General features: G+C 41.7%; 2 protein-coding genes across 2 annotated transcripts; both read left to right on the top strand.

Moving 5' to 3' along the window:
* The first annotated feature begins 737 nt into the window (after positions 1–737).
* On the top strand, positions 738–5,546 carry LOC139470478 (mucin-2-like). The gene is made up of 5 exons (XM_071252885.1): positions 738–768; positions 1,276–1,377; positions 1,731–4,381; positions 4,711–4,857; positions 5,382–5,546. The coding sequence occupies exons 1-5, from the start codon at positions 738–740 to the stop codon at positions 5,544–5,546; spliced, it is 3,096 nt and encodes a 1,031-aa protein (XP_071108986.1).
* A 14,934-nt stretch (positions 5,547–20,480) lies between these two features.
* LOC139470476 (mu-type opioid receptor-like) lies at positions 20,481–21,566 on the top strand. The gene has a single exon (XM_071252884.1). It carries the CDS (start codon positions 20,619–20,621, stop codon positions 21,564–21,566), a length of 948 nt encoding a protein of 315 aa, XP_071108985.1. The 5' UTR covers positions 20,481–20,618.
* The last annotated feature ends 6,361 nt before the right edge of the window (positions 21,567–27,927 follow it).

Raw genomic sequence — 27,927 nt, 5'->3', positions numbered from 1 at the left:
AATACTCCAGTTATATGTATATGACGATGTGTACGATGGAAGACAACCACACCGATCTATATTTAGTCGACTGTTATAAAATGCATGTGCCATCTGACCCGTCAAGATCCCTAAAAGGCGACTATGCTTGTCGTAAGAGGCGACTAACGGGATCGGGTGGTCAAGCTCGCTGACTTGGTTGATGCATGTCATCTATCCCAATTGCGTGGATCGATGCTCATGATATTAATCACTGGATTGTCTGGTCCAGACTCGATTATTTACAGACCGCCGTCATATAGCTGGAATATTGGTGAGTCCGGCGTTAAACAACAAACCAGACCAAAATGTACAGATCTGCGCTTGGTGCTAGCAAGTATATACACACAAAATGCATACAGAATATAGAGTAATACAATTCATTTTCTAAATGTAGCCATAATATGATTGTAAAATTTAGACGATTTTTTGTGTGTTCCTAATTATTGAGCTGTACGATACATTTTGTTTAACATTGACTATTTATGAACAAAACATTTCCAGTGAGTGAGTGAGTTTGGTTTAACGCCGCTTTTAACAGTATTACAGTTATATCACGGCGTGTCAGCTTAATGAAAGCCCGAAGTGATGCAGGTCTCAGACGTTTTTTACTTAGGTGAAACCCACCAGCACGGGTATGGTGCTGACAAACCTAGAAACATAATCGGGGCGCATCGGTATTCGATCCCACAATCAAAGGTTTCTAGCGTGCGCAAGGGATGCAACTCTGCAAAGCAACGCCTTTGACGACTAGGCCATCTGTACCCTCTTTGATATCCTGAATTTTAGTAAAATTCTCCAGTTAGATTCCTGCAAGTCAAATAAATACTGCTCATATATTAAATCTGGAGATGTCGCAAAGTTAAATGTTAACCCTATGCTTGCTATCCGTGTTTGCCTATGCATATATATGTTTCAGTTTAGAACTGACAAGCATATTTTTTAACAAGCATATTCTATTTGAGATAACATTTTCCGTAAATACTGTCATTAAAAATATGCTTATACACTAAAACTGATAATTTTGAGGCTTATTCTGTCAAGGGTTTAACCCCAAAATAAACAAGTCTACCTTTAAATAGATTGGCAAGTGGGTATCTACAACGCTCCAATCTCCATCACAATCTCAAACACTGACACCATCACAATCTCCATCACAATCACCACCACAGTCTCCATCACAATCACCATCACAATCACCATCACAATCAACATCACAATCTCCATCACCATCTCCATCACAATCAACATCACAATCTCCATCACCATCTCCATCACAATCTCCATCACCATCTCCATCACAATCTCAATCACAATCAACATCACAATCTCCACCAGAGTCACCATCACAATCTCCATCACAATTACACTCACAATCTCCATCACAATCACCCTCACAATCTCCATCACAATCACCATCATAATCTCCATCACAATCAACATCACAATCTCCATCACAATCTCCATCACAATCACCATCACAATCTCCATCACAATCAATATCACAATCACCCTCACAATCTCCATCACAATCTCCATCACAATCACCATCACAATCTCCATCACAATCAATATCACAATCTCCATCACAATCTCCATCACAATCACCCTCACAATCTCCATCACAATCTCCATCACAATCACTATCACAATCTCCATCACACTCACCATCATAATCTACATCACAATCACCCTCACAATCTCAATCACAGTCTCCATCACAATCAATATCACAATCTCCATCACACTCACCATCACAATCACCCTCACAATCTCCATCACAATCTACATCACAATCACCCTCACAATTTCAATCACAGTCTCCATCACAATCACCATCACCATCTCCATCACAATCACCATCACAATCACCATCAAAATCACCCTCACAATCTCCATCACAATCTCCATCACAATCACTATCACAATCTCCATCACACTCACCATCATAATCTACATCACAATCACCCTCACAATCTCAATCACAGTCTCTATCACAATCACTATCACAATCTCCATCACACTCACCATCACAATCACCCTCACAATCTCCATCACAATCTACATCACAATCACCCTCACAATCTCCATCACAGTCTCCATCACAATCACCATCACAATCTCCATCACAATCACACTCACAATCTCCAAGACAATCTCAATCACAGTCTCCATCACAATCACTACCACAATCTCCATCACACTCACCATCATAATCTACATCACAATCACCCTCACAATCTCCATCACAGTCTCCATCACAATCACCATCACAATCTCCATCACAATCACACTCACAATCACCATCACAATCACCATCACAATCACACTCACAATCTCCAAGACAATCTCAATCACAGTCTCCATCACAATCACTACCACAATCTCCATCACAATCACCATCACAATCACACTCACAATCTCCAAGACAATCTCAATCACAGTCTCCATCACAATCACTATCACAATCTCCATCACACTCACCATCACAATCACACTCACAATCACACTCACAATATCCAAGACAATCTCAATCACAATCTCAATCACAATCACCCTCACAATCTCAATCACAGTCTCCATCACAATCAATATCACAATCTCCATCACACTCACCATCACAATCACCCTCACAATCTCCATCACAATCTACATCACAATCACCCTCACAATTTCAATCACAGTCTCCATCACAATCACCATCACCATCTCCATCACAATCACCATCACAATCACCATCAAAATCACCCTCACAATCTCCATCACAATCTCCATCACAATCACTATCACAATCTCCATCACACTCACCATCATAATCTACATCACAATCACCCTCACAATCTCAATCACAGTCTCTATCACAATCACTATCACAATCTCCATCACACTCACCATCACAATCACCCTCACAATCTCCATCACAATCTACATCACAATCACCCTCACAATCTCCATCACAGTCTCCATCACAATCACCATCACAATCTCCATCACAATCACACTCACAATCTCCAAGACAATCTCAATCACAGTCTCCATCACAATCACTACCACAATATCCATCACACTCACCATCATAATCTACATCACAATCACCCTCACAATCTCCATCACAGTCTCCATCACAATCACCATCACAATCTCCATCACAATCACACTCACAATCACCATCACAATCACCATCACAATCACACTCACAATCTCCAAGACAATCTCAATCACAGTCTCCATCACAATCACTACCACAATCTCCATCACACTCACCATCACAATCACACTCACAATCACACTCACAATATCCAAGACAATCTCAATCACAATCTCAATCACAATCACCCTCACAATCTCAATCACAGTCTCCATCACAATCAATATCACAATCTCCATCACACTCACCATCACAATCACCCTCACAATCTCCATCACAATCTACATCACAATCACCCTCACAATTTCAATCACAGTCTCCATCACAATCACCATCACCATCTCCATCACAATCACCATCACAATCACCATCAAAATCACCCTCACAATCTCCATCACAATCTCCATCACAATCACTATCACAATCTCCATCACACTCACCATCATAATCTACATCACAATCACCCTCACAATCTCAATCACAGTCTCTATCACAATCACTATCACAATCTCCATCACATTCACCATCACAATCACCCTCACAATCTCCATCACAATCTACATCACAATCACCCTCACAATCTCCATCACAGTCTCCATCACAATCACCATCACAATCTCCATCACAATCACACTCACAATCTCCAAGACAATCTCAATCACAGTCTCCATCACAATCACTACCACAATCTCCATCACACTCACCATCATAATCTACATCACAATCACCCTCACAATCTCCATCACAGTCTCCATCACAATCACCATCACAATCTCCATCACAATCACACTCACAATCACCATCACAATCACCATCACAATCACACTCACAATCTCCAAGACAATCTCAATCACAGTCTCCATCACAATCACTACCACAATCTCCATCACACTCACCATCACAATCACACTCACAATCTCCAAGACAATCTCAATCACAGTCTCCATCACAATCACTATCACAATCTCCATCACACTCACCATCACAATCACACTCACAATCACACTCACAATCTCCAAGACAATCTCAATCACAATCTCAATCACAATCACCCTCACCATCTCCATCACAATCACCATCACAATCACCATCAAAATCACCATCACAATCTACATCACAATCACCATCACAATCTCCATCACAATCACCATCACAATCACCATCAGAATCACCATCACAATTACACTCACAATCTCCAAGACAATCTCAATCACAGTTTCCATCACAATCTCCATCACACTAACCATCACAATCACACTCACAATCTCCAAGACAATCTCAATCACAGTCTCCATCACAATCACTATCACGATCTCCATCACACTCACCATCACAATCACACTCACAATCTCCAAGACAATCTCCATCACAATCTCCATCACAATCACCATCACAATCTCCATCACAATCACCATCACAATCTCCATCACAATCACCCTCACAATCTCCATCGCCATCTCCATCACCATCTCCATCACAATCAACATCACAATCTACATCACAATCTACATCACAATCACCATCACATTCTCCATCACAATCACCATCACAATCTCCATCACAATCACCATCACATTCTCCATCACAATCACCATCACAATCTACATCACAATCTCCATCACATTTTCCATCACACTCATCATCACAATCTCCACCACAATCACCATCACAATCTACATCACAATCTACATGTACATCACAATCACCATCACAATCACCATCACAATCACCATCACAATCTCCATCACACTCATCATCACAATCACCATCACATTCTCCATCACAATCACCATCACATTTTCCATCACAATCACCATCACAATCTCCATCACAATCACCATCACAATCTCCATCACAATCTCCATCACAATCTCCACCACAGGCACCATCACAATCTCCATCACAATCACCATCAAAATCACAATCAACATCACAATCAACATCACATTCTCCATCACCATCTCCACCACAGTCACCATCACAATCTCCATCACAATCACCATCACAATCTCCATCACATGATGACAATCATAACCAGTCACAACCTCCCAAACTCTCGCTGACTAAAACTATTCATTACACCCTTATACTGGTATTCCATCTCACAATGGCATACGCTTCAGCTGAGTGACATACGCTCTTTCTTTCCGCCTTTAGCTGTATGCAACAGCGAAGCTCTCGAATGGAGATCACGCCATATCACTGTATTCCCCAGAACAACACAGAAGGTGTGAAAACTGCTTCTCAATGTTCCAAACCCCCGTCGCGTGACACTAGCATGGCTGATGGTATTCCAGGTGTTGGCAGATCCATCAACCTGACCCACGACTGTCACACACATGCTGATTATACAATATGGGGGTCAGGGGTACTGCTGTGAAAACCTGGGCAACATTAAGTCGCAGCCTCGTGACCCACCGCATCGGACGTCATGATCATCCATGTCAAACCAGCAACACCGGCTGATATATGAAACAAAGACGTTCCTTTAACGTGCGCTTCTGTTAGTGTGGAACACTTTCAAAGATACTTGATGGACACGGTCAGGGGAAAAACTGAAACCCCAGAGCCAATAAGGAAATATATCATTTTGGATAGACAGTTTTATGAAATCTGTTAAATACTTGTAGTGTCAGATGTTCCATTTAAGCTGGGCCCGTGAAGATCCGGGGTAGAGGGGGTCTTCAGCAACCCATGCTTGTCGTAAAAGGCGACTATTCTTGTCGTAAGAGTGAGTGAGTGAGTATGGTTTTACGCCGCTTTTAGCACTATTCAAGCTATATCACGGCGGGGGACACCAGAAATGGGCTTCACACATTGTACCCATGTCGGGAATCGAACCCGGGTCTTCGGCGTGACTAGCGAACGCTTTAACCACTAGGCTACCCGACCGCCCCTTGTCGTAAGAGGCGAAAAACTTACGGTGGCAAGGCTCGCTGACTTGGTTGATGCATGTCATCGTATCCCAATTTGTGATGATGTTTGTTGTTTAACGCCACACTCAGCAATATTCCAGCTATAAGACGGCGGTCTATACATAATCAAGTCCGGAGAAGACAATCCAGTGATTGATATCATGAGCGTTGGGATCGATGACAGCCAAGTCAGCGAGTGCTTCCCATTGAAAGGAGGGGAGGGGAAATGGCAACAGAAACACAAATCTTAAAATACATACTGATCAATGGAACTAGAAATCGATTTCAGTTACACGATCGACAAGTGAGACGGAAGGACTAGTTGAATCAGAATCGCATCTGACAGGTCCGTGATCAAAAGTTATCGGCCCTTTGTCATCGCAGCTGGATTCTAATGGAGTTTTTGCCGCGGGGTGTAGTGTCTTGTATTCCAAATGTCAAACTCCGTAATAGGGACGCGCAGAGTGTTTGTCGAGGGATGCGGCTGCAAGGTTGTTTGTATAGTGGGGTGAAAAATATGGAACATCATTACCACGGTTATTACCACACCAGGAGTTGGCTTCAGTTGCTATTTGCGGCGTTTCGTACATCATTATGATGAGGTTTGACGAGTCAGTGGTGTTGTATGTAGGGAGGGAACGTCCGAAATTGATTGCCAATATCGCGAGACAGGTAAAGGGAATGTTTACACTTAAGAATGAAAAACGGCAATCTGTGAGATGTCCATCGATTCCAATGATCAGATGCTGAACGGGATACGCATTAATATCGAATGGATATACGCTTCTATAATCTCCCCCCGCAAAAATCCGTGCAATCTTTCAACATAATACGTACGGCATATCAACAGCAAGAAATTCGTTATGTCTTAAACTATTTCAGATCAACGCTGATAAGTTCATATGTGGTGACCGCCTCTGTGGTCTAGTGGTAGAGCGTCTGCCCGGAGAGCGTCATACCAAAAGACGTTAAAAGATGGTACTTGTTGTTACCCTGTGTGGCGCTCGGCATTAAGGGGCTAAAACAAGGACTGGTCGGCTCGGAGTAACTATACAGTAAGCACGTCACTATATAAGTGCAATAACCTTGGACGCGGCGTTAAACTCCATTTCACCTCACTTCATATGTGTGTGATCAGGAGCCAGTTGTGATTAACGCCATTTTGAACATCTTAACTGCTAAATCACAGTGTGTCAGATCACCTTCATCTGGAGAAGAAACCAAATTGGCGTTGGTCGTGAAACCCACGAGCTGGAGTATGATGCTGTAAGTCAGGGCTAAGTATCTTGGCGAACCAAGGATTCGTACCATGACCTGCTGATCAATCAACTTATTTCTCTCGGTCGGTAGATGCAGGTGTATATTGTTTATATTTATATATCTGTATACAAGGTCACCAGTGAAGAGACCCGTGAAGATACCGGGGTAGAATAGGTCTTCAGCAACCCATGCTTGCCGTAAAAGGTGACTATGCTTGTCGTAAAAGGCGACAAACGGGATCGGTGGTCAGGCTCGCTGACTTGGTTGATGCATGTCATCGATCCCAATTGCGTGGATCGATGCTCATGATATTAATCACTGGACTGTCTGGTCCAGACTCGATTATTTACAGACCGCCGTCATATACCTCGAATATTGCTGAGTGCGGCGTTAAACAACAAACCAACTAACCAACAAGTGAAGACCCGGGTTAGAATTGGTCTTCAACAACCCTTGCTTGCCGAAGAGGCGACAAACGGGATCGTGTGGTCAGGCTCGCTGACATGGTTGATGCATGTCATTGTATCCCAACTACATTGATCGATGCTCATGATGTCAATCACTAGATTGTCTGGTCCAGGCTCGATCTTTTACAGACCGTTGTCTTGTATCTGGAATATTGCTGACAGTGGCTTTAAACAGCAAGAAAAAAATACTCTAGACTAACATTTAGTCTCTGAAATCTTATATTACACAATATCCTTCTTGACTCTAAAAATAAAAAAATTCCCTATGCTGATTTCAGAATTGTGAATTCCATTGTGGAATAGAGCTAGCTTGAGCTGGCTAGACTTGCTTTTGTATGCATTTCTAGATTATTATTTTTTCATAAAATAAATATATTCCACGGTCATGGTGCAGGACTAAAAATACTCCTGTCACGCCAATTGTGTTCTTCCGAGACTCATAGTCGCCTGCATATGTGAAACAGGATTATGTCCAACTTGTCTTTCTCTTTGAACGTTTGCGTCAGTCTGGTCAGCAATCCGGCCTTGGATATTCAAACTGTCCATGGATAATTGACATATGTTCATGATTAGTGTCAGTTTTATTCACGAATCAGTGATGTGTGCTTATTCCAATTGGGTTAAGTGTTTGGCGGTAGTATGCACGGTGTCCCAGGATGAAGTCCGCACGTACCGATTCCACAATCAGGATTTCCTAGAGAATTTATCCCCAGAAAGCTAAGATTTGACTAAAATGGACCATGGCTGTTTCAGTGTTAGACAAAGATACAAGCAATATCATGTAACTCCGGATTTTCACGTTATATTTTGTAGTTCCTGGAACAATTCCGAAGCCATGTTAAAGTACGACTCACGTTATATTTGAACTTGAAGTTGGTTGGTTGGTTAACGCTGCACTCAGCTGTATTCCAGTTATGTGACCGCAGCCTGTAAATATTCGAGTCTGACCCAGACAATTTTCGTGATTGATATCATGAGCATCGATCTACACAAGTTAGATACGATTGTCGTAAAAGGCGACTAACGGGATCGGGTGGTCAGGCTCGCTGGCGTAGTTGATGCATGTCATCGTATCCCAATTGCGTGGATCGATGCTCATGATAATCACTGAATTGTCTGGTCCAGACTCGATTATGTGCAGACCGCCGTCATATAGCTGGAATATTGCTGAGTGCGGCGTTAACAACAAACCAAACAAACCAACAACCTTTGCTAATGTAGACTTATCGCTGCAGGACATATTTGCCTGTGTCTCCAAGTGCTAGAAATATTGCCACATCTTTGCATTATTTGTCTTGACGTATGAGTGCTTCATTTAGGTTCACCATGTGTCGGTAAATAAAATGGTTCATGCTTCAAATAGTCCTGCTACGATTTGCCACAGGCCAACCTGTGGATGAACTATAGAGGGTTCTGTGTACTCATCGTTTTCATCAAAGCCCTCATATTACTAGTTTTTCTCCTGCATTACCCCCGTTATTTTGATAACTGATTGCTTTTTTAGATCGACGCAGGCCCCCGCGTTACTATTCTTATTTGTAAGCATGGAGTTAACCTTTAACAGGAACACCCATCCACCTTGGTCCGTTACTACACTTCATATCACTGGATACGTCTTTTACACACTTATGGTTCACTGGCTTTGTGGTGCCAACAAAGAATAGGTCTTCAGCAACCCATGCTTGCCGTAAAAAGCGACTATGCTTGTCGTAAGAGGCGACTAAACGGATTGGGTGGTCAGGCTCGCTGACTTGGCTGATGCATGTCATCGTATGCCAATTGCGTGGATCGATGCTCATGATGTCAATCACTCGATTATTTACAGACCATCGTCATATAGCTGGAATATTGCTGAGTGCGGTGTTAAACAACAAACATCACCATCATCGCTACCCAAAGCCCAAACGTTTCACTTTTCAATCGCTATCACTTCCGCCATACGATCAAAAGGTAGATCAGTGCTTTTTTGTAAAGGGCTGTGATTAGAGTATATCTAATGCAAATGTTTAATTGGTGGGGCTCTCTCCATCTGGGCCCACATTAAGTTTATAGTTTCGGTGTTCAGACTGCGTTAGAGCCGAGACTCACAGGATGATGTCGTAATGCTTCAGGGTGGTTTGATTATATTGGTCTCGAGTGAGTAAGTGAATTTGCTTTAACAGTATTTCAGTCACACCACGGCGTGTCAGCTTGATGTTGGACGAAAGCCCAAATACAAAGGGATGCAGGCGTTAGACATCCACGTCTTTGGTGAAACCCACGAGCAGGGTATGGTGCTGACAAACCCAGTAATATAATTTGGGCGACGTATTGGGTTTTATTACACACGTGGTAAAGATACAGGTGGTGAGATACTAAATCCGTACGTCACACGTGTGTCGTACAAGGTTGACCTTGTTTTATTCGTTTTGATTGGATAACCGTTACCTCTGTCACACCGGGACTACTTTTTTCATTCATAAAAAATAGCGAGACGTCATTCATTTTGCAACTACAAGGCAGAACTGAAGCAATCTCATGTGAGCGAGGGATATTAACAAACACTTGATTAAATCAAACAAGATAGTCACACGCGTCAAATTCGGTTTGCATCCTATATAAGTTATGCATTGTGCTTCCACACAATCCAGCTATATCCATTTACAATGTACGAATAGAGTTCAATAGATCGAGGGTCCCAATGAGCGTGACGCACCCGACTACTTTCGCAACTTCCAATTTGATTTAACGTAAAAGGATAAGCGTGGTGAAATGAAGTCAGTTTAAACTATCTGGAATGATATGTAGACTTATTTGGGATGATCCGGTTGTGCCATCGGTGTCCTCGTCGAAGCGTATTTTATGGCACTGCTTCGGAGTTGTTTGTTCACGACTGCACAACCAGATCACTCAAAGCGAACATTTCCGATACAAATCATTCGAAAACTCCGTCGAAGTGTGCCTGATTTCTAATTATGTGGCCCAAAATATCCCAAAGGTGAACAATAACATCTCCTAACTCTAGCGTAAAACGCTGACTAGATCACGGTTGTCTTTTCTTATTCCGGTAGTGAAGTTGCCCTTCGTTCGAAGCTGACATGCAGGCAGACTTGAGCGTGTTCATTTTCACCTCTTCAGTAAAGGGTGGTACATTAAATATGAATGTCTTTGGCGAACACTCTGATTTCCCTCTTCCAAAATGGTACGGATATGATATAAATTCACGTGATAGATCAAGGAAACCGAACCATTTTGAATGCACAGACGGGACCCCGACTGTTGGTCCGATATTCAAAATGCGGCGCTAATGTGACTTTTCAAATTTTCTTATAGGTGTCCTACGTACTAACAACATGGCGCTTGAATTCTCATAAGTCGAAGAAATTCTTCCAAAAGGATCTTGAGCGTCGGTGCTGTTATGTTTGCAAACACAACTGCAGGCGCATGTTGTTAATGCGTATGCAGAGGAATGTCAAAAATGCCCATATTTGGGCATATATCAATATTCTAGATTTTGCAACCGGTTTTAGTTTGGTCTGCCAACGAACAAAGTTGTTATGTATTTACACTTACATACATATTTAACGTGGGTAATAAATTAAATACCACACTCATTCTCGTTAGATACCATTTTTATGTTATAGACCGGCTCCGTGGTCTAGTGGTAGAGCGTCCGCCCGGAGAGCGGAAGGTCCGGGGTTCGATCCCCGGCCGCGTCATATCAAAAGACGTTAAAAGATGGTACTTGTTGTTACCCTGTCTGGCGCTCGACATTAAGGGGCTAAAACAAGGACTGGACCGCTCGGAGTCAGTTTACTGTGTCTGAGTGGGATATTCATGTTAAATTGCGGCATGGTATCTCAGTGTGCTAGCACTATAAATCGGCATTAGTCCGGACTAGTACAAGCAGCCACACAAACACACACACGTACATGCACGTCGCTAAATAAGTGCAATAATCTTGGACGCGACGTTAAACCCTATTTCACCTCACTTCTATGTTATATGATCTCGCTTTCGCTCGGTCAGATACCATAGAAAGTCCACTCGTTTCGTAAAAAATTGTATCTAACGAGAATGAGTGTAGTATTCTCTTTGTAGGTAGGACCGAGGAAGGCAACTGTGCACATCGAATTGCAAAGCCTCAGACGATTGGGGTAGCTCATCTGTTAAGCCAAGTATAACAAGAGGGTTGTAGGGATATCCTCTGCAGATGATCGACTTTGAGACACATTGATGAGGCAGGATGAATGCCCTTTATGACAAACCATTAATCTGTCGGGCCACATTGCACTAGAGAAATGTAAAGGCCGCCAATGATTATTGTCATCAACTGGCACATATCCCAATACACTGCTCATGCTGACACTTGTCTGCAAGAGTCTGGCTGTTTATTCTGGAAATAGCCGCATTGAAAGGGCACTAACCACTTCTCAACACTATCGCTCCTTGTCAATTAAGTTCGTTGTCTTGAGCACAGGACAAAGGTACAAGCTCGTAGCTTTCAGTTTAAGTATGTGTCCCCGAATCTAACCAAGACATGCTTAATTTGATCATTAATATATGCGAACCGTGATCATTAAATCTCAGCAGGTTATTGGTTGCCGTCGACGGTTGTAAATTTTAGCATTTTGACATCGGTTGATATGTGGAGGATCATACGGGGAACGCGAGCTTTTTAATGCAAATTGTGTGACTGGCGGGTGCCGATAGGGCACTACATGATGATGGTTGGTTGGTTGGTTTGTTGTTTTACGCCGCACTCAGCAATATTCCAGCCATATGACCTCGGTCTGTAAATGATCGAGTCTGGACCAGACAATCCAGTGATTAATATCATGAGCATCGATCCACGCAATTGGTTCGTTGGTTGGTTGGTTGGTTGTTTAACGCCGCACTCAGCAATATTCCAGCTATATGACCTTGGTCTGTAAATGATCGAGTCTGGACCAGACAATCCAGTGATTGATATCATGAGCATCGATCCACGCAATTGGTTCGTTGGTTGGTTGGTTGGTTGTTTAACGCCGCACTCAGCAATATTCCAGCTATATGACCTCGGTCTGTAAATGATCGAGTCTGGACCAGACAATTCAGTGATTGATATCATGAGCATCGATCCACGCAATTGGTTCGTTGGTTGGTTGGTTGGTTGTTTAACGCCGCACTCAGCAATATTCCAGCTATCTAACTGCGGTCTGTAAATAATCGAGTTTGGACCAGACAATCCAGTGATTGATATCATGAGCATCGATCCAGGCAATTGGTTGGTTGGTAAGTTTGTTGTTTAACGCCGCACTCAGCAATATTCCAGCTATCTAACTGCGGTCTGTAAATAATTGAGTCTGGACCAGACGGTCCAATGATTGATATCACGAGCATCGATCCACGCAATTGGGATCGATGACATGCATCAACCAAGTCAGCGAGCCTGACCACCCGATCCCGTTAGTCGCCTCTTACGACAAGCATCGTCGTCTTTTACGGCAAGCATAGGTTGCTGAAGACCTATTCTACCCCGGAATCTTCACGGGTCTCCACGCATTTGGGATCGATGTCATTCATCAACCAAGTCAGCGAGCCTGACCACCCGATCCCGTTAGTCGCCTTTTACGACAAGCATAGTCGCCATTTACGGCAAGTATGGGTTGCTGAAGACCTATTCTTCCCCGGATCTTCACGGGTACAGGACATGATAACCCTTTCCGCGAGCACCAAGTGTCATCACTGATTTTAGTGACTTATTCACATTGAGCCTTTACGCTAAATGGAATCTGTTTCGGCGGATAATCAAGACTGGTTTTTTTCTTGCATTGGCAGTTTATATTTGCGAGAAAAAAACAAGGAAATTGTAAATTTGAAACATTATCCAAGATTAGGATATTCGATGTGTGACGATATTCTTCATCCGTTGTAGACGATGTTGTAAAGCAAGATTTTGTTTTGTGGTAAATTTAAGCAACAAAATAAATAACGATTTTGAATGTGTTCAGGTATGTAAAAATTCAGTTATACAAATACATGATTAACGGGTCTTTGCTCGTCTGACATCATCTGAACCATTGGCTTATGTGTGAGTTAATGAGTTGGGTTTAACACTGCTTTGCAAAGTATTCCATTGAGATCATGGCGTTCAGCAAGCCCCGCCCCTCACTTGAACACATATACATGTACGACGATGGAGTAAAAAGGAAGATGGAGAAAAGCGGTTATGTTATGTTGTGCATATAAACACATGCTTTGAAACATTATTTATTTTTTTTTTTTTTTTAAATTTATTTATTTATGCATATAAGCACATGATTTATTTATTTATTTATTTATTTATTTATTTATTTATGCATATAAGCACATGATTTAATTATTTATTTATTTATTAATGCATATAAACACATGATTTATTTATTTATTTATTTATTTATTTATTTATTTATTTATTTATGCATATAAGCACATGATTTATGTATTTATTTATTTATTAATGCATATAAACACATGATTTATTTATTTATTTATTTATTTATTTATTTATTTATTTATTTATTTATTTATATAAACACATGCTTTGAAACATTTATTTATTTATTTATTTATTTCGCAATAAACCCCTGCTGCAGCAGAAGAAGCAACGCCTGATCCGTGTGGCCCTCCGGGGATCCTGTTCAATAAGACCCGACAGAGTCGCGACTGTGATCGATTGTGTTATCACATGTAGTTCTGGCGTCTTTGAGAGCTGACTTCATCTTGCCATCTCCTCACCGTCAATGTAAGTAGTCCTTCTTAACTTGCATGCCTAGGATACTTGCAATATCAGTGTTTTAATGAAATAACGTGAAAAGCAATTAGCCTAAAGAACGTGGAGATACTGTATAATCTGACTCTTACAATACATGATTTGTTTGTTTGTTGTTTAACGCCGCACTGAGCAATATTCCAGCTATATAACTGCGGTCTGTAAATAAATGAGTCTAGGACCAGGCAATCCAGTGATTGACATCATGAGCATCGATCTACGACATTGGGATTCGAGGAAACGCGAGGAACGTCGTATCGTAATTATTACGAATTACATTAAATAGAATGTGTTCATGTTTGTTTCAATATTGCTTCGGATTTTAAACGTTATGGCTGGAATACAGTATTCCGCCTGTTAAGTGTTCTGAACACAAGTGATACATTGTATATCTATAAGAGATACTTGTACAATGAAATCCCGTTATTCCGGACGGTGCAGTGTCGAGTCAATCAGCTCGGGTTGACACGTGTCCAGATTAACGGTAGTTTATAACGGAATAATGTGTGTGTGTGCAGGCGTGACGTGACCCGTGAAAACCCGAGGTGGAATAGATCTTCAGCAACCCATGCTTGCCGTAAAAGGCGATATGCTTGTCGTAAAAGGCGACTAACGGGGTCGGGTGGTCAGGCTGGCTGACTTGATTGATGCATGTATATCAATAGCGTAGATCGATGCTGATGATGTCAATCACTGGATTGTCTGGTCCATACTCGATGCGCCTGAACAAAATTCATTTTGGTAATTAGACTAGGATTAATTTTCATGTTGTTATTGCAAAATCATTGTGTAATTCCATTTGGAGGTTTCCATTTGGAGGTTACGGGTTCTCTAGTCGTCCATTGAGGACGTTGGAATCCCAGATACTGTTAAAACCCACCACAAAGTCACTCGCTCGTAGTCTCTCTCTCTCTCTCTCTCTCTCTCTCTCTCTCTCTCTCTCTCTCTTTCTCTCTCTCTCTCACTCTCTCGTCGTGATATTGCTGGAATATTGCTAAAAGCGGCGTAAAACCAAACTCACTCACTCACTCACTGAAATATCTGGACACTGTTTTTTGTACACTCATAAATTGCAGAATCGAAAATGAACACAGCTCCACATGTATCGGCCTTTTTTAATTACAATAATGCCCGCTGGTGCTTCTCTCTCCTCAAACGAGAAATTGTGTTCTGATGGGATAATTTAATGGACATTTCTCGATGGTATTCGCAAAATCATCATACATCATATATAAATTCAGTATGACAAAAAAGTTGTTCATTAAAAGAGGTGATTGGTGTCTACATTGTCTACATTTCACAACTTTTGAGGTACATTTGAGCGTGCTCTTTCTACTAAGATTTCAAAGAACCGTTACGTCAGGGAAGCGGTAGGTGCCTATAGGTTAAAAAGACCCGCGTTCGATTCCCAACATGGGTACGATCTGGGTGCCACCTGCAACCGTATTGTTTAGAGTGAACCCTTAACTTGCCTTTGCATGTGTTTTTGACGGTGCCATCAGTGGGGCAGGATAAGCACACCCTTTCGCGAACACTTGGTATCGTCACTGTTTGATAGTGATTCATAAACACATGCTCATGACTTAGTCGGAATCGTACATTCGGCATTCTGTTTTTGGCAGAGATTTCTTAAGAATATGAATACACAGACAAAACATAAGCGAGCTAGTGAATGCTTGTTTGAGAGAATTTGGTGCGATTTGTACGTCATTCTCATTCCATTTTCAGGGGGCACGGGTGGCCCAGTCGTCCATGGCGCCGCGATTCGCTGTGCAGATTTGCGTCCCTTCGGCAAGCCAGAAACCTATGATTGTGGGTTCGAATCCCGGTTCGCCCCGATTATGTTTCTAGGTTAGTCAGCACCATACCCGTGCTCGTGGGTTTCACCGAAGTGGTAAACGTCTGAGACCTGCATCACTTTGAGCTTTCCTCCCACATTAAGCTGACACGCCGTGATATAACTGGAATACTGTTAAAAGCGGCGTTAAACCCAACTCACTCACTCACTCATTCATTTCAGTAAATGCAGACATAGCACGGAGAGTCAGCAACGCGCTACTCAATATGTGTTTGTCTTTAACGAATCTAGCCATCTGATTGGACACTCGCTGACTGGAAGGCCTGCGTCGTGACGTCATAATGATGTGACGTGTACATTTGAACTACGTCCATCAAACAACTTTCTTATCTTCAACATACATTATCTATGTCACTGCGATTTCCCATGGTGTTAGTTCTGCTATTTCTATAATACTATATATCCAATTGACAATACATGTGACTTGACTGTAGAACATGCATGTATTATTAACATATTAACTGTCCGCCAATTCAACACAAATACAGTAAACTACAGTCATAACGAACACAAAGGGACCACTAATTCTAGTTCGTAATAACCGTAGTTCGTTATAAGCATATATACCACAAATGGCCCGGACTAAGAAATAAGTTTGTTTTATCGGTCAGTTCGTTATAAGAGTGTTTGTTATAATCGTAGCTTACTGTAGTCGTACTTTATGTCATTCTTCCAATACAAAAAACAATCACTGACAATCACTGAATTTCTACTGAAATTACTGAGTGAGTGAGTGAGTGAGTTTGGTTTAACGCCGCTTTTAACAGTATTCCAGTTATATCGCGGCGTGTCAGCTTAATGTGGGAGGAAAGCCCGAAGTGATGCAGGTCTCAGACGTTTACCACTTCGGTGAAACCCACGAGCACGGGTATGGTGCTGACAAACCTAGAAACATAATCGGGGCGAACCGGGATTCGAACCCACAATCATAGGTTTCTGGCGTGCCCAAGGGACGCAACTCTGCACAGCGAATCGCGGCGCCTTAGACGACTGGGCCACCCGTGCCCCCCTGAAATTACTGAATTCCACTCACTCGGGACTTGGCTCGGATAACATGGCGTTTTTGTTCGGATCATTTTGCAATCTGGGTTTGAATCTTTTTTTTAAGATTTGATTCGGATTCTGCAGGAAATCTTAAGTTTCTACCTTAGAGCAGTTAGGGGTCGGACCCTTCCGCGATTTGGGACCTACAGACATGCAACAATCGGGACCAACTCCATTCAGCCAATATCGATATGCTGTTACGGCCAATGTAATCTGTTTCGGCCGATATTCGAGACGTTGGCGTTGATGGTGTATGTTCCAGAGTAAGATATCTAGTTCGTGGACAATCTTAGCGATATTTGCCAAAGCACATTTGCAGGTATCCAGAGTATTTGACATTAAACACGTGCTTGTAATGTGATTTATAAACGAAGGAGCTGAAGAAAGTATAGAGAGTTATGAGTTTTTGTTATGTAATTGAAAATTGAAAGAACAGTTGTTGAATGTGATTATGTCTATTTAACCATCACGCAATCCTGCAACAATTTGTTAAAAATATTCTGTTGCTTGATAATTTTATGTATAAATAAACTGGTTCAATGAAGTCTTATGTAAAAAATGAATTTGCAACCACATGAGCATGACCTTTGTGCCGAAAAAAAAGAGGAAATTTATTGATTTTCAAAGATAAGATGTCTGAGATACCCACAAGCACTTGTGTTTTATGCGAATTTCGTTTTTATCAAAGTATATATTGAAAACTACAACAACGTAAAAGTATTAAATAAAACATTTTCCTCATTGCCGTGCGGATATTTTTAAAACTAGCCGGTCCTTGCTTTGCTTTCAAAGTTCCGAATTCAGCCATTCCTAATTTTCACATTTTAGGTTTTTATCGTCAAATAGAGTTATTTTTTATACTCACTCTTATTTTGGAGTATCTAGCCCGTGGTGTCATCTTTCATTCGCTGTTTGTAAAAGATTGGTCACCTTGCCAAATTTTCAATCTGGATTAATTTTCATGATAAAAACATGTTTGTGTGGCCTAACGTCATGATCACTCGATGTAACATTTTCCATGGTTGTATAGCCTCTCAGGCGATAGAAACCCAGAGAAGCGTGTGTGTGTTACCGAGGTCTCACTGTGGAAGGGGTACATAATAGTCTAAGACTCAACAGGGTTACAGATACGGCGCGATGTTGACGAAAACGACAACTGCAAAGTTTTGCTGCAACTGTGTCTTGCATGCTTGCCGAAAAGGCGACTATGCTTGTCGTAAAAGGCGACAAACGGGATCGGATGGTCAGGCTTGCTGACTTGGTTGATGCATGTCATCGATCCCAATTGCGTGGATCGATGCTCATGATATTAATCACTGGATTGACTGGTCCAGGCTCGATTATTTATAGACCGCCGTCATATAGCTGGAATACTGCTGAGTGCGGCGTCGTTAAACAACAAACCAACCAACCAACCAACCAAATGCGTCGTGAACTTTTGAACTATTTACAGACCTGCTGTTATTCAGTAGAATTTGAACAATTGTTTAAGTATGGATAATAAATTATATGCTGCCTTACTGGCCCATTCTGGTGCACCTTTCGCAAGACAAATGCAATGCTGGTGCCGTTTCGAAGCAGTTCACGAACAGCCTACACCCACGCCTCAATTCGATTCAATCTTGATCCGTGTCATATCCACGCCATGTAAGTGAGTTTGGTTGAACGCGGCTGAGAACACTGTTTCACTTACATCACGGTGTGTCAGCTTGATGGGAGAAGAAAGTTCAAAGTGATGCAGGTCTCAGTCGTTTACCCCTTTGGCTGAAAGCTTCAGTGCTGGGCAAACGTAATATAATCGGGATCGATCCTGGATTTGAACCTACATTCGTTTCCGACACGACTCTGTCGCGCAACTGTGGACAGATGACTTCGGCATCCTCGTCCCATCAGATTTTGGCTGAGCATGTCCTTCCTGTTTGATATTACCGCTTTGTGTGGCGCTTACCTTTAGTCTTAATAAGAAGACCACTGTACGATCACGGATATGTACTGAGCATGTGTTTATGAATGACTAATTAGTAATATAATATCAAAATTAGATAATTAGTAAATATATATTAGTCATATATCATATAATGATGGTGGGCTTCAGCAACCCATGCTTGCCGTAAAAAGGCGACTATGCTTGTCGTAAGAGGCGACTAACGGGTTCACTATGAATAGTAAAAGTACATGAAGTTTGGTGAACATTAAGCACATATTCACAAAATGTTATACCTGATGTACTGCCATCCTTATGATAACACATATGGAATAAACAACAATATACTATAATACTAATACTGGCACGTGCAGCATCTGTCTACATTATGGGCGACCCGGGAAGATCCGGGTTAGAATAGGTCTTCAGCAACCCATGCTTGAAATGAAAGCCGACTATGCTTGTCGTAAGAGGCGACTAGCGGGATCGAGTGGTCAGGCTCGCTGACTTGCTTGGTGCATCTCAACAATCCCAATTGCGTAGATCGATGCTCACGATGTCAGTCACTGGATTGCCTGGTCCAGTGTCGTTAATTTACAGACCGCCGTCATATAGCTGGAATATTCCGGCGTTAAAGAACAAACAACACCAAAAAAACATATAGTGATGGTACAAGAAAAAAAGAGTTGAGAGCATGCTACCTCGTATGATGTAACGTCTACAGAGACATATATACAATGGCAATAATCTTTTTACCAGCAAAAAGACGGGAACACATGGTACAAGTCAAACGAGGGAATTGTATCGGATATGATTTTGGTCACAGATTACCCAATTTGCCAGGCCTTGATTGTTGTAACCCGATAAAACAACTTTTGCTGGAATTTTGCTTAACTTGAAGGGACAATTGGACAATTGAAGTCACCCTTCCTGTCACATCTGAAGTCTTGTGTTTTGGTAAAATACACTAATTAGTTGTATGAATTATATTTCTTTGTAATTGTTTACAGGGGCCACAATCTGATCACCACAATGGCATCGACAACGTTCAACTTTACCTACTCCACAACGTCTTCAACGACGGAGGCCACTGATGCAAGCAACTGGAAAGCTATTGATAACGTAGCGTACAACATCGAGACGTACTACCTGTGGGTCATCCTCTTCCTGGGGTTTCCTGGCAACAGTGCAACGATCATCACAATCATCAAGATGTCTCCAACACGGTCTCTCACCGTATACATCGCCCTCCTCGCCATCGTCGACAACCTCGCCATCGTCATCAAGCTTCTCATATTTGTTCTGACAGATCATGGAGTTGACATCGGTTCATTTGGATGCAAATTTCTTGGTTTTTGTGGAAACTTTCTCATCACCCTTGGCAACTGGATTCTTGTAGCTTTGTCTGTGGAAAGATTCGCTGCAGTGTGGTACCCTTTGAAACTTGGTCAGAATTGGACTTTCAAAAAATCTTTGATTGTTGTCGGAGGAATAACGGTTCCTTTGATAGCTCTTTTTCTTCATTTGTTTTGGACGACTGATTACGTCCCCGCAGACCCACCCAACACAGCTTACTGTGGCGTACATGCAGAATACGTTGGGTTCATCACGGAATGTTGGTACTGGATTAATGTCGCGATCTATGCCATCCTACCCTTTGCTTTGCTCTTGCTCTTCAACAGTCTCATCGTTGCAGGGATTGTGATGTCTAGAAGGGTAAGCAGGTATCTAAACCGAAGTAAGGCAAAGGACAATGGCCATTTTACGTCGTATAGGCAACGTCAAATTACCGTCATGCTAGTGACGTCGGCGTTTGTGATGATCCTCCTCACTACTCCTCGGTGCGTCTTTCTCATTCTCTCAACGTCCTTAACCGCCCCCATGACCACGACGAAAGGAGCCATTGTGTACCTTCTGGACACGCTCGCTTACGTCATGTGCGATTCTACCCACGCCGTGAACTTTTATCTGTACTCGTTCAGCGCAAGACGGTTCAGGAAGCAGTTTCGTGACGTCGTCTTTTGTCGAGAACGAAAACGAGGTCAATCTGGTGCCCAGTACGTTACGTTGACGTCTCGCATGTCAATACGATTTAACACTCCTTTGATATGGGATTCCGTTGAACGACCGCTGGTCAGATATCGCAGTCAAGAGAAGTGAGCAGTCGCGTGTTGTCATGTTAGAAACTGCTCTATATTTTGTCTATTGGACTATGTCAAAATAAGATTATTTTTTCACGAATAGTCATTACAGATCAAATATTTTGAGCGGTAAAGGTTCGCCGCACTTGGAAACATTTTCCATTTAAACATAACCTCGTTGTCACTTTCCTTTATAAATATAAATCCCTTTAAAAAAAATAAATATTAAATATTGTGTCAAGTGTTGAAACGTTCATTGTAAATATGTCACCACAATACGGATGGGTGAGTGAGTGAGTTGGGTTTAAAGCCGCTTTTAACAGTATTACAGTTATATCACGGCGTGTCAGTTTAATGTGGGAGGAAAGCCCGAAGTGATGCAGGTCTCAGATGTTTACCACTTCGGTGAAACCCACGAGCACGGGTATGGTGCTGACAAACCTAGAAACATAATCGGGGCGAATTGGGATTCGAACGCACAATCATAGGTTTCTGGCGCGTTCGAAGGGACGCAACTCTATACAGCGAATCGCGGCGTCTTAGACGACTGGGCCACCCGTGCCCCCCAATACGGATGAGGCGATATATTTTTTTGTATTTTGATAAAATTGAAGGACGTGGGTTCGACTACCATCTAAGATGAGAACACAATTATTGCAATATCATCGCCGTTACCACTGCCACGAAGTGAAGCTATCAGTGGATGAGCTGGGTTCGACACCGCTTTGAATAGTATTTCAGTTATATCAGAGCATGTCAAGTTCCCTGGGGATGATAATCATGTAGGCTTTAGACTTTGGTGCAACCCACAGACCCTGGTGTTGACAAACCTAGAAACAACACTGGGATTCGAACCCGCCTAAGGGAAGCAACTCTGCATATATAATTGTGACGCCTAAGACTACATGGGAACCACAGTCAACATATGGAAGATCTTAGTTTAATTAACAAATCATAGTAATGTCACTTCGATACATTAAAAAAAAAGTCCGAGTTCCTCTTCAGAAACTGTGAATTGTAATATCATGCGGATGCTATTATCTTCAATGCGAGTGAATTTATGAATGCACATGTATGTTATTTGCCACAGGAGGCTGTTGCCCAACTTTATCACGATGGCTTATAAATAATCGTGTTATACAGGATCAAATCATCCACATCGTCGATTACGATGACACGCAACCAGCTGAACTGAGAACTCTGCCCCTTCTGTTTAATCGCACGAGGTAATGGGAAATCTTTTCAACAGAAAATATCAACCGATATAACGTACAATGTGCTCCATCGGTGTTTAACCTTTGTATAGTTCACACTTGCAATAGAGAATAAACTAAAGACATTAATCGAAAAATGTATTGTGTAAACTTAAGGCTGCAACCTCGTGGGTGAGTGAGTGAACTGGACTTTAATGCAGCAGTTTTCGAGTATAACGACGTGTCAGCTTAATGTATGAGGGAAGCCCTCGAGCACGATTATGGTGCTGACAAATTAAACTCGGAACATAATTAGAACAAACCGGGATTCAAACACACAACCACAGTCTCCTGGCGTGCCAAGGGGACACAACTTAGACGACTGGTCCAACCGTTTCCCCGACACAAACCTAGTAAAGTTCTTACATACATTTACAATATGAATTGGCACCGAGTAAAGCTCTTGCCTTCAATGTACATTTTGGACTGAAACCTCAGCTACAATGTACAGTTTTGACTGCTTATAATGAAAGCTAAGCGATTAATGGCTCTACTATTTCTGTGAAGTGCGCCTGAAATTTGAAAACCTTTAAAATGTCAAAACTGATAGCCTGTTGACGACATCGACGTGTCCTCTGTCCTTTAATTTGATAGTTTGTTTGCCCGGCTTTAATTTGAAAACAAACTACTTTATCATCATTTGCTCAACATCCTTTCTAATCATGACAAATTGAAAATCTGTCTTGTCCAATTTGGTAATTTATGGGCAGTGCGTAAGAGTGGAAAGAATGTCACTTTTTTGTTCCTGACATGTGAATCCCAAGATGAGAAAAGTATAAAAAGGTACACAAGAAGTTCACAAGAGCTGGTGGCATTGTGTATCAGTTAATTGTATCTGCAAAGGAAGGCAGCTTGACTGGTTTGTGAGTAAACGACACAGACCAGTTTGACTGTTTTGTGGGGAATTTCGAGAGAAGTTTGACTTTTTGTGAGTTATCTGGAAAGAGAAGTTTGACTGTTTTGTGAGTTATCTGGAAAGAGAAGTTTGACTGTTTTGTGAGTTATCTGGAAAGAGAAGTTTGACTGTTTCGTGAGTTATCTGGAAAGAGAAGTTTGACTGTTTCGTGAGTTATCTGGAAAGAGACGTTTGACTGTTTTGTGAGTTATCTGGAAAGGGAAGTTTGAATTTTTGTGAGTTATCTTGAAAGAGAAGTTTGACTGTTTTGTGAGTTATCTGGAAAGGGAAGTTTGACTTTTTGTGAGTTATCTTGAAAGAGAAGTTTGACTGTTTTGTGAGTTATCTGGATAGAGAAGTTTGATTGTTTTGTGAGTTATCTTGAAAGAGAAGTTTGACTGTTTTGTGAGTTATTTGGAAAGGGAAGTTTGACTGTTTCGTGAGTTATCTGGAAAGAGACGTTTGACTGTTTTGTGAGTTATCTGGAAAGGGAAGTTTGAATTTTTATGAGTTATCTGGAAAGGGAAGTTTGACTGTTTTGTGAGTTATCTGGAAAGGGAAGTTTGACTGTTTCGTGAGTTATCTGGAAAGAGAAGTTTGACTGTTTTGTGAGTTATCTGGAAAGGGAAGTTTGACTTTTTGTGAGTTATCTTGAAAGAGAAGTTTGACTGTTTCGTGAGTTATCTTGAAAGAGAAGTTTGACTGTTTCGTGAGTTATCTTGAAAGAGAAGTTTGACTGTTTTGTGAGTTATCTGAAAAGGGAAGTTTGACTGTTTCGTGAGTTATCTGGAAAGGGAAGTTTGACTGTTTTTGTGAGTTATCTGGAAAGAGAAGTTTGACTGTTTTGTGAGTTATCTGGAAAGAGAAGTTTGACTGTTTGTGAGTTATCTGGAAAGAGAAGTTTGACTGTTTCGTGAGTTATCTTGAAAGAGACGTTTGACTGTTTTGTGTGTTATCTGGAAAGAGACGTTTGACTGTTTCGTGAGTTATCTGGAAAGGGAAGTTTGACTGTTTTTGTGAGTTATCTGGAAAGGGAAGTTTGAATTTTTGTGAGTTATCTGGAAAGGGAAGTTTGATTTTTTGTGAATAATCTGGAAAGGGAAGTTTGACTGTTTTGTGTGTAAGCTGGAAAGGGAAGTTTGACCGATTTGTGAGAATTCTGGGAAATGATGCTGCATCGAAAATACTGATGATAGTTATTATAACCTTACAAATGGCAAATATTCCACATCTAGCAGTGCATTCCTGTGTGTTCTTTATGCTTAACCTGCACCAAATATGAAAACCTATAAGGCACTAAGAACTACAGCACCATGATCGGTCGGAGTGTTGGATGAGTTGTTGTCTATAATTTACTGCTTCCTTAGTCCTACCAGGTTCGGCTGATCGTGTGTTCGAATCCCGAATGCAACATACTCATGCTAATTATTTTTTTCAATTTAATATAATTTAGTAAAACGAAACTTTGAAAAACTACCTATCATAAGCGTTCCGGCAGTTCACGTTTTTTTCACTCAGGACCGACATAATGACATTTTATTCGATATCTAAGGCCACAGGGCGACATTTCAGTTTCATTTGTTTAGTCTCGTAATTCATGATAAACAAAAACTGACAGAGAATATATGTTTCAACAATATGGCCAGTAAAAGTTTAACATCAGAGCTGTAGGATGTTATGAGAATGAAGATTCCCAATACCTAACTGTAAGACTTCTCACACACCGTTCACTTCCGTCATGAAATTGCAAGTAATTCCATGTTTTTTTATTGGCAGACCAAGCAATTTTTTGCATTTTGTGTTTTGTTTTGGGGTTTTGGGAGGTACAAAGGTGAAAAAAACTTGTGTGCACATTGTGTAAATACAAATAGTGTTCGGATATGTTGTTTTTACGCTTATACCTCCATAAAAGCAAAACACACTTTGAAGTTGACTCTTTATTGAATAATGGTCATATATTGAATAAATGGGGGTGTCGTTTTTTCTAGACGTGTTGTCTCCTCTCAGAAACCGTCACCTCGATGTCGAGGCATGCAGGATTAAAGCTATTTGGACATGCCTCATCCCCATCTCATGCTCCGCAAAAAAATACTATATTACAATTCAAAACCGGATATCCTTTTATCCTGATCAAGCGATATCATGCAGTAAATAACGTATCGTTATCATCAATGTCACTTTTCTGAAATACATATGGACATTTGCAAAGAAATCGCATCTGTATGTCATGATCACTTACACTTAATTATTCATCACAGGTAACACACGTAGTTAAGGATTAACATACCATCAGTAGCGACAGGATCGTCTTCTGTAACGAAGACTGGGTCGTTGTAGAGCAGCAACATGGACGTCACTCACTAAGGATGCAGCGGCGACATTTTTTGTTGACGCCTATATATTTTCCGACAGTTTACATGTACAGATCGGCACATTACTGTACTAATGTAAAAAGGTGCTCTTTCTCTTCGCATTTCCCGTACTGTTCATAGCATTTGCCACTTCCCTTCGCGAACTCTGCGCGTACTTTGCGCGAATTCTTTGCGATGGCAATGGGATACGTCCGCGGTACGATGGTAGTAATACCACAGTAGCATAGCACTGTTAGTATACCGTAGATTGGCGATGCCATCGCGGTAGTGGTACGTTTGCGAAACTGTAAGTAACGGTTATTTACGTTTGGATCGTAGTTGAACTGACAATCAGGAGAATCTGGAAGTCAGAGGCGTCTGGGTGGCTATACCACTCACGCAAGTCTACATGTGTCGAAGGGAATGCGTCTGAAGTAGGCTGAGTGCCTACAAATTGAAGCAAATTGTCACTGATAAAATCTTGTATCGTTGAGCGGTGAAGCTGCGGATTTTCCGGTGTCGAATTGAATATTGAAGATGAAATGTGTTATGTGTGATGAGGCGGCATTGAAGATAATAGCCAGGGTGACAGCATTGATGAGGTGATGCATAGGCAGCATCCAGACGTTGCCAGTGTGTCTGTTTGTCCCAAGTATGAATAATGAAAAATAACAAACTAATGCATGCCATATATTGTCTTGTTATACCTGCAATTAGGTAATTACAATTCCCTTGAATGATGACCCATATACATTATACCGTTGTGCAATAGTGAATGAGTGGTTGGTTTTACGCTGCTTCAGCAACATTCCAGGAATACCATGAGCGAGTGAGTGAGTGAGTGAGTGAGTGAGTGAGTGAGTGAGTGAGTGAGTGAGTGAGTGAGTGAGTGAGTGAGTGAGTGAGTGAGTATGCTTTCACGCCGCCTTTAGCAATATTCCAGAATATCACGGCGGGGAACACCACAAATGGGCTTCACACATTGTACCCATGTCGGGAAACGAACCCGGGTCTTCGGCGTGACGAGCGAACGCTTTGACCACTAGACTACCCGACCGCCCCCAGCAATACCATGGCGTGGGACACCAGAAATGTGCTTCACACATTGTACCCATGTGGGGAATCGAACACGGGTCTTCGGCGTGACGATCGAACGCTTTAACCACTCGGCTACCTCACCGGCAACAACGTTGCAAAGTGACGTTAAACAGTAAACTACGGTTATAACGAACTCAAAGGGACTACTAATGTTAGTTCGTTATAACCGTAGTTCGTTATGAGCACATATACAGCATAACCACAGCAAATAGTCGGGACCAAAAAAGTAAATTCGTTATATCCGTCAGTTCGTTATAAGCGTGTACGTTATAACCGTAGTTTACTGTACAAATATCACGCCGTTACTGATCCAGAATGTATCCACAACATTGTGAAAACTCATCAACACGACGTTAGCAATCCACAATATTCCGATTGTAAAATCTTTGTGTGTCAGCAAGGGTAGTAACGCGAGCTGAATGTATTACCTTGCGTTCGTTTCAATGCTAAGAGGAAGGTAGTTGCGTTCCGGAGTGTCATCTTACACTAGCTCTCATCTCTTGTGTCTCTTCTCTTCCCTGAAGACGTAGTAGCTTAGGGGCTTCAGTGCTCCTTCTGACTCCAATTTCAGAGTTGATATTAAAAACACGAGTAACCAGAGTTACCACCCTTAGGCGTGTCAGGCTCCTGGGAATGACGCGTGGGCTGGAATCCTGGTTTGCGCTGATTATGGTGATACTTTTGTCAGCGCCAAACCTGTACCCATGGCTTTCACCAATGTGGTAAAGATCTAAGATCAGCTACACTTCGGGTTTTCCTCCAACATTAAGTCGACAGGCTGAG

Source organism: Haliotis cracherodii, unplaced genomic scaffold, assembly GCF_022045235.1.
Source record: "Haliotis cracherodii isolate W230 unplaced genomic scaffold, xgHalCrac1.p SCAF_20, whole genome shotgun sequence".
Lineage (NCBI taxonomy): Eukaryota > Metazoa > Mollusca > Gastropoda > Lepetellida > Haliotidae > Haliotis > Haliotis cracherodii.
Note: the sequence above shows the minus strand (reverse complement) of the source record. Positions and strands in the feature narration are given on the sequence as shown.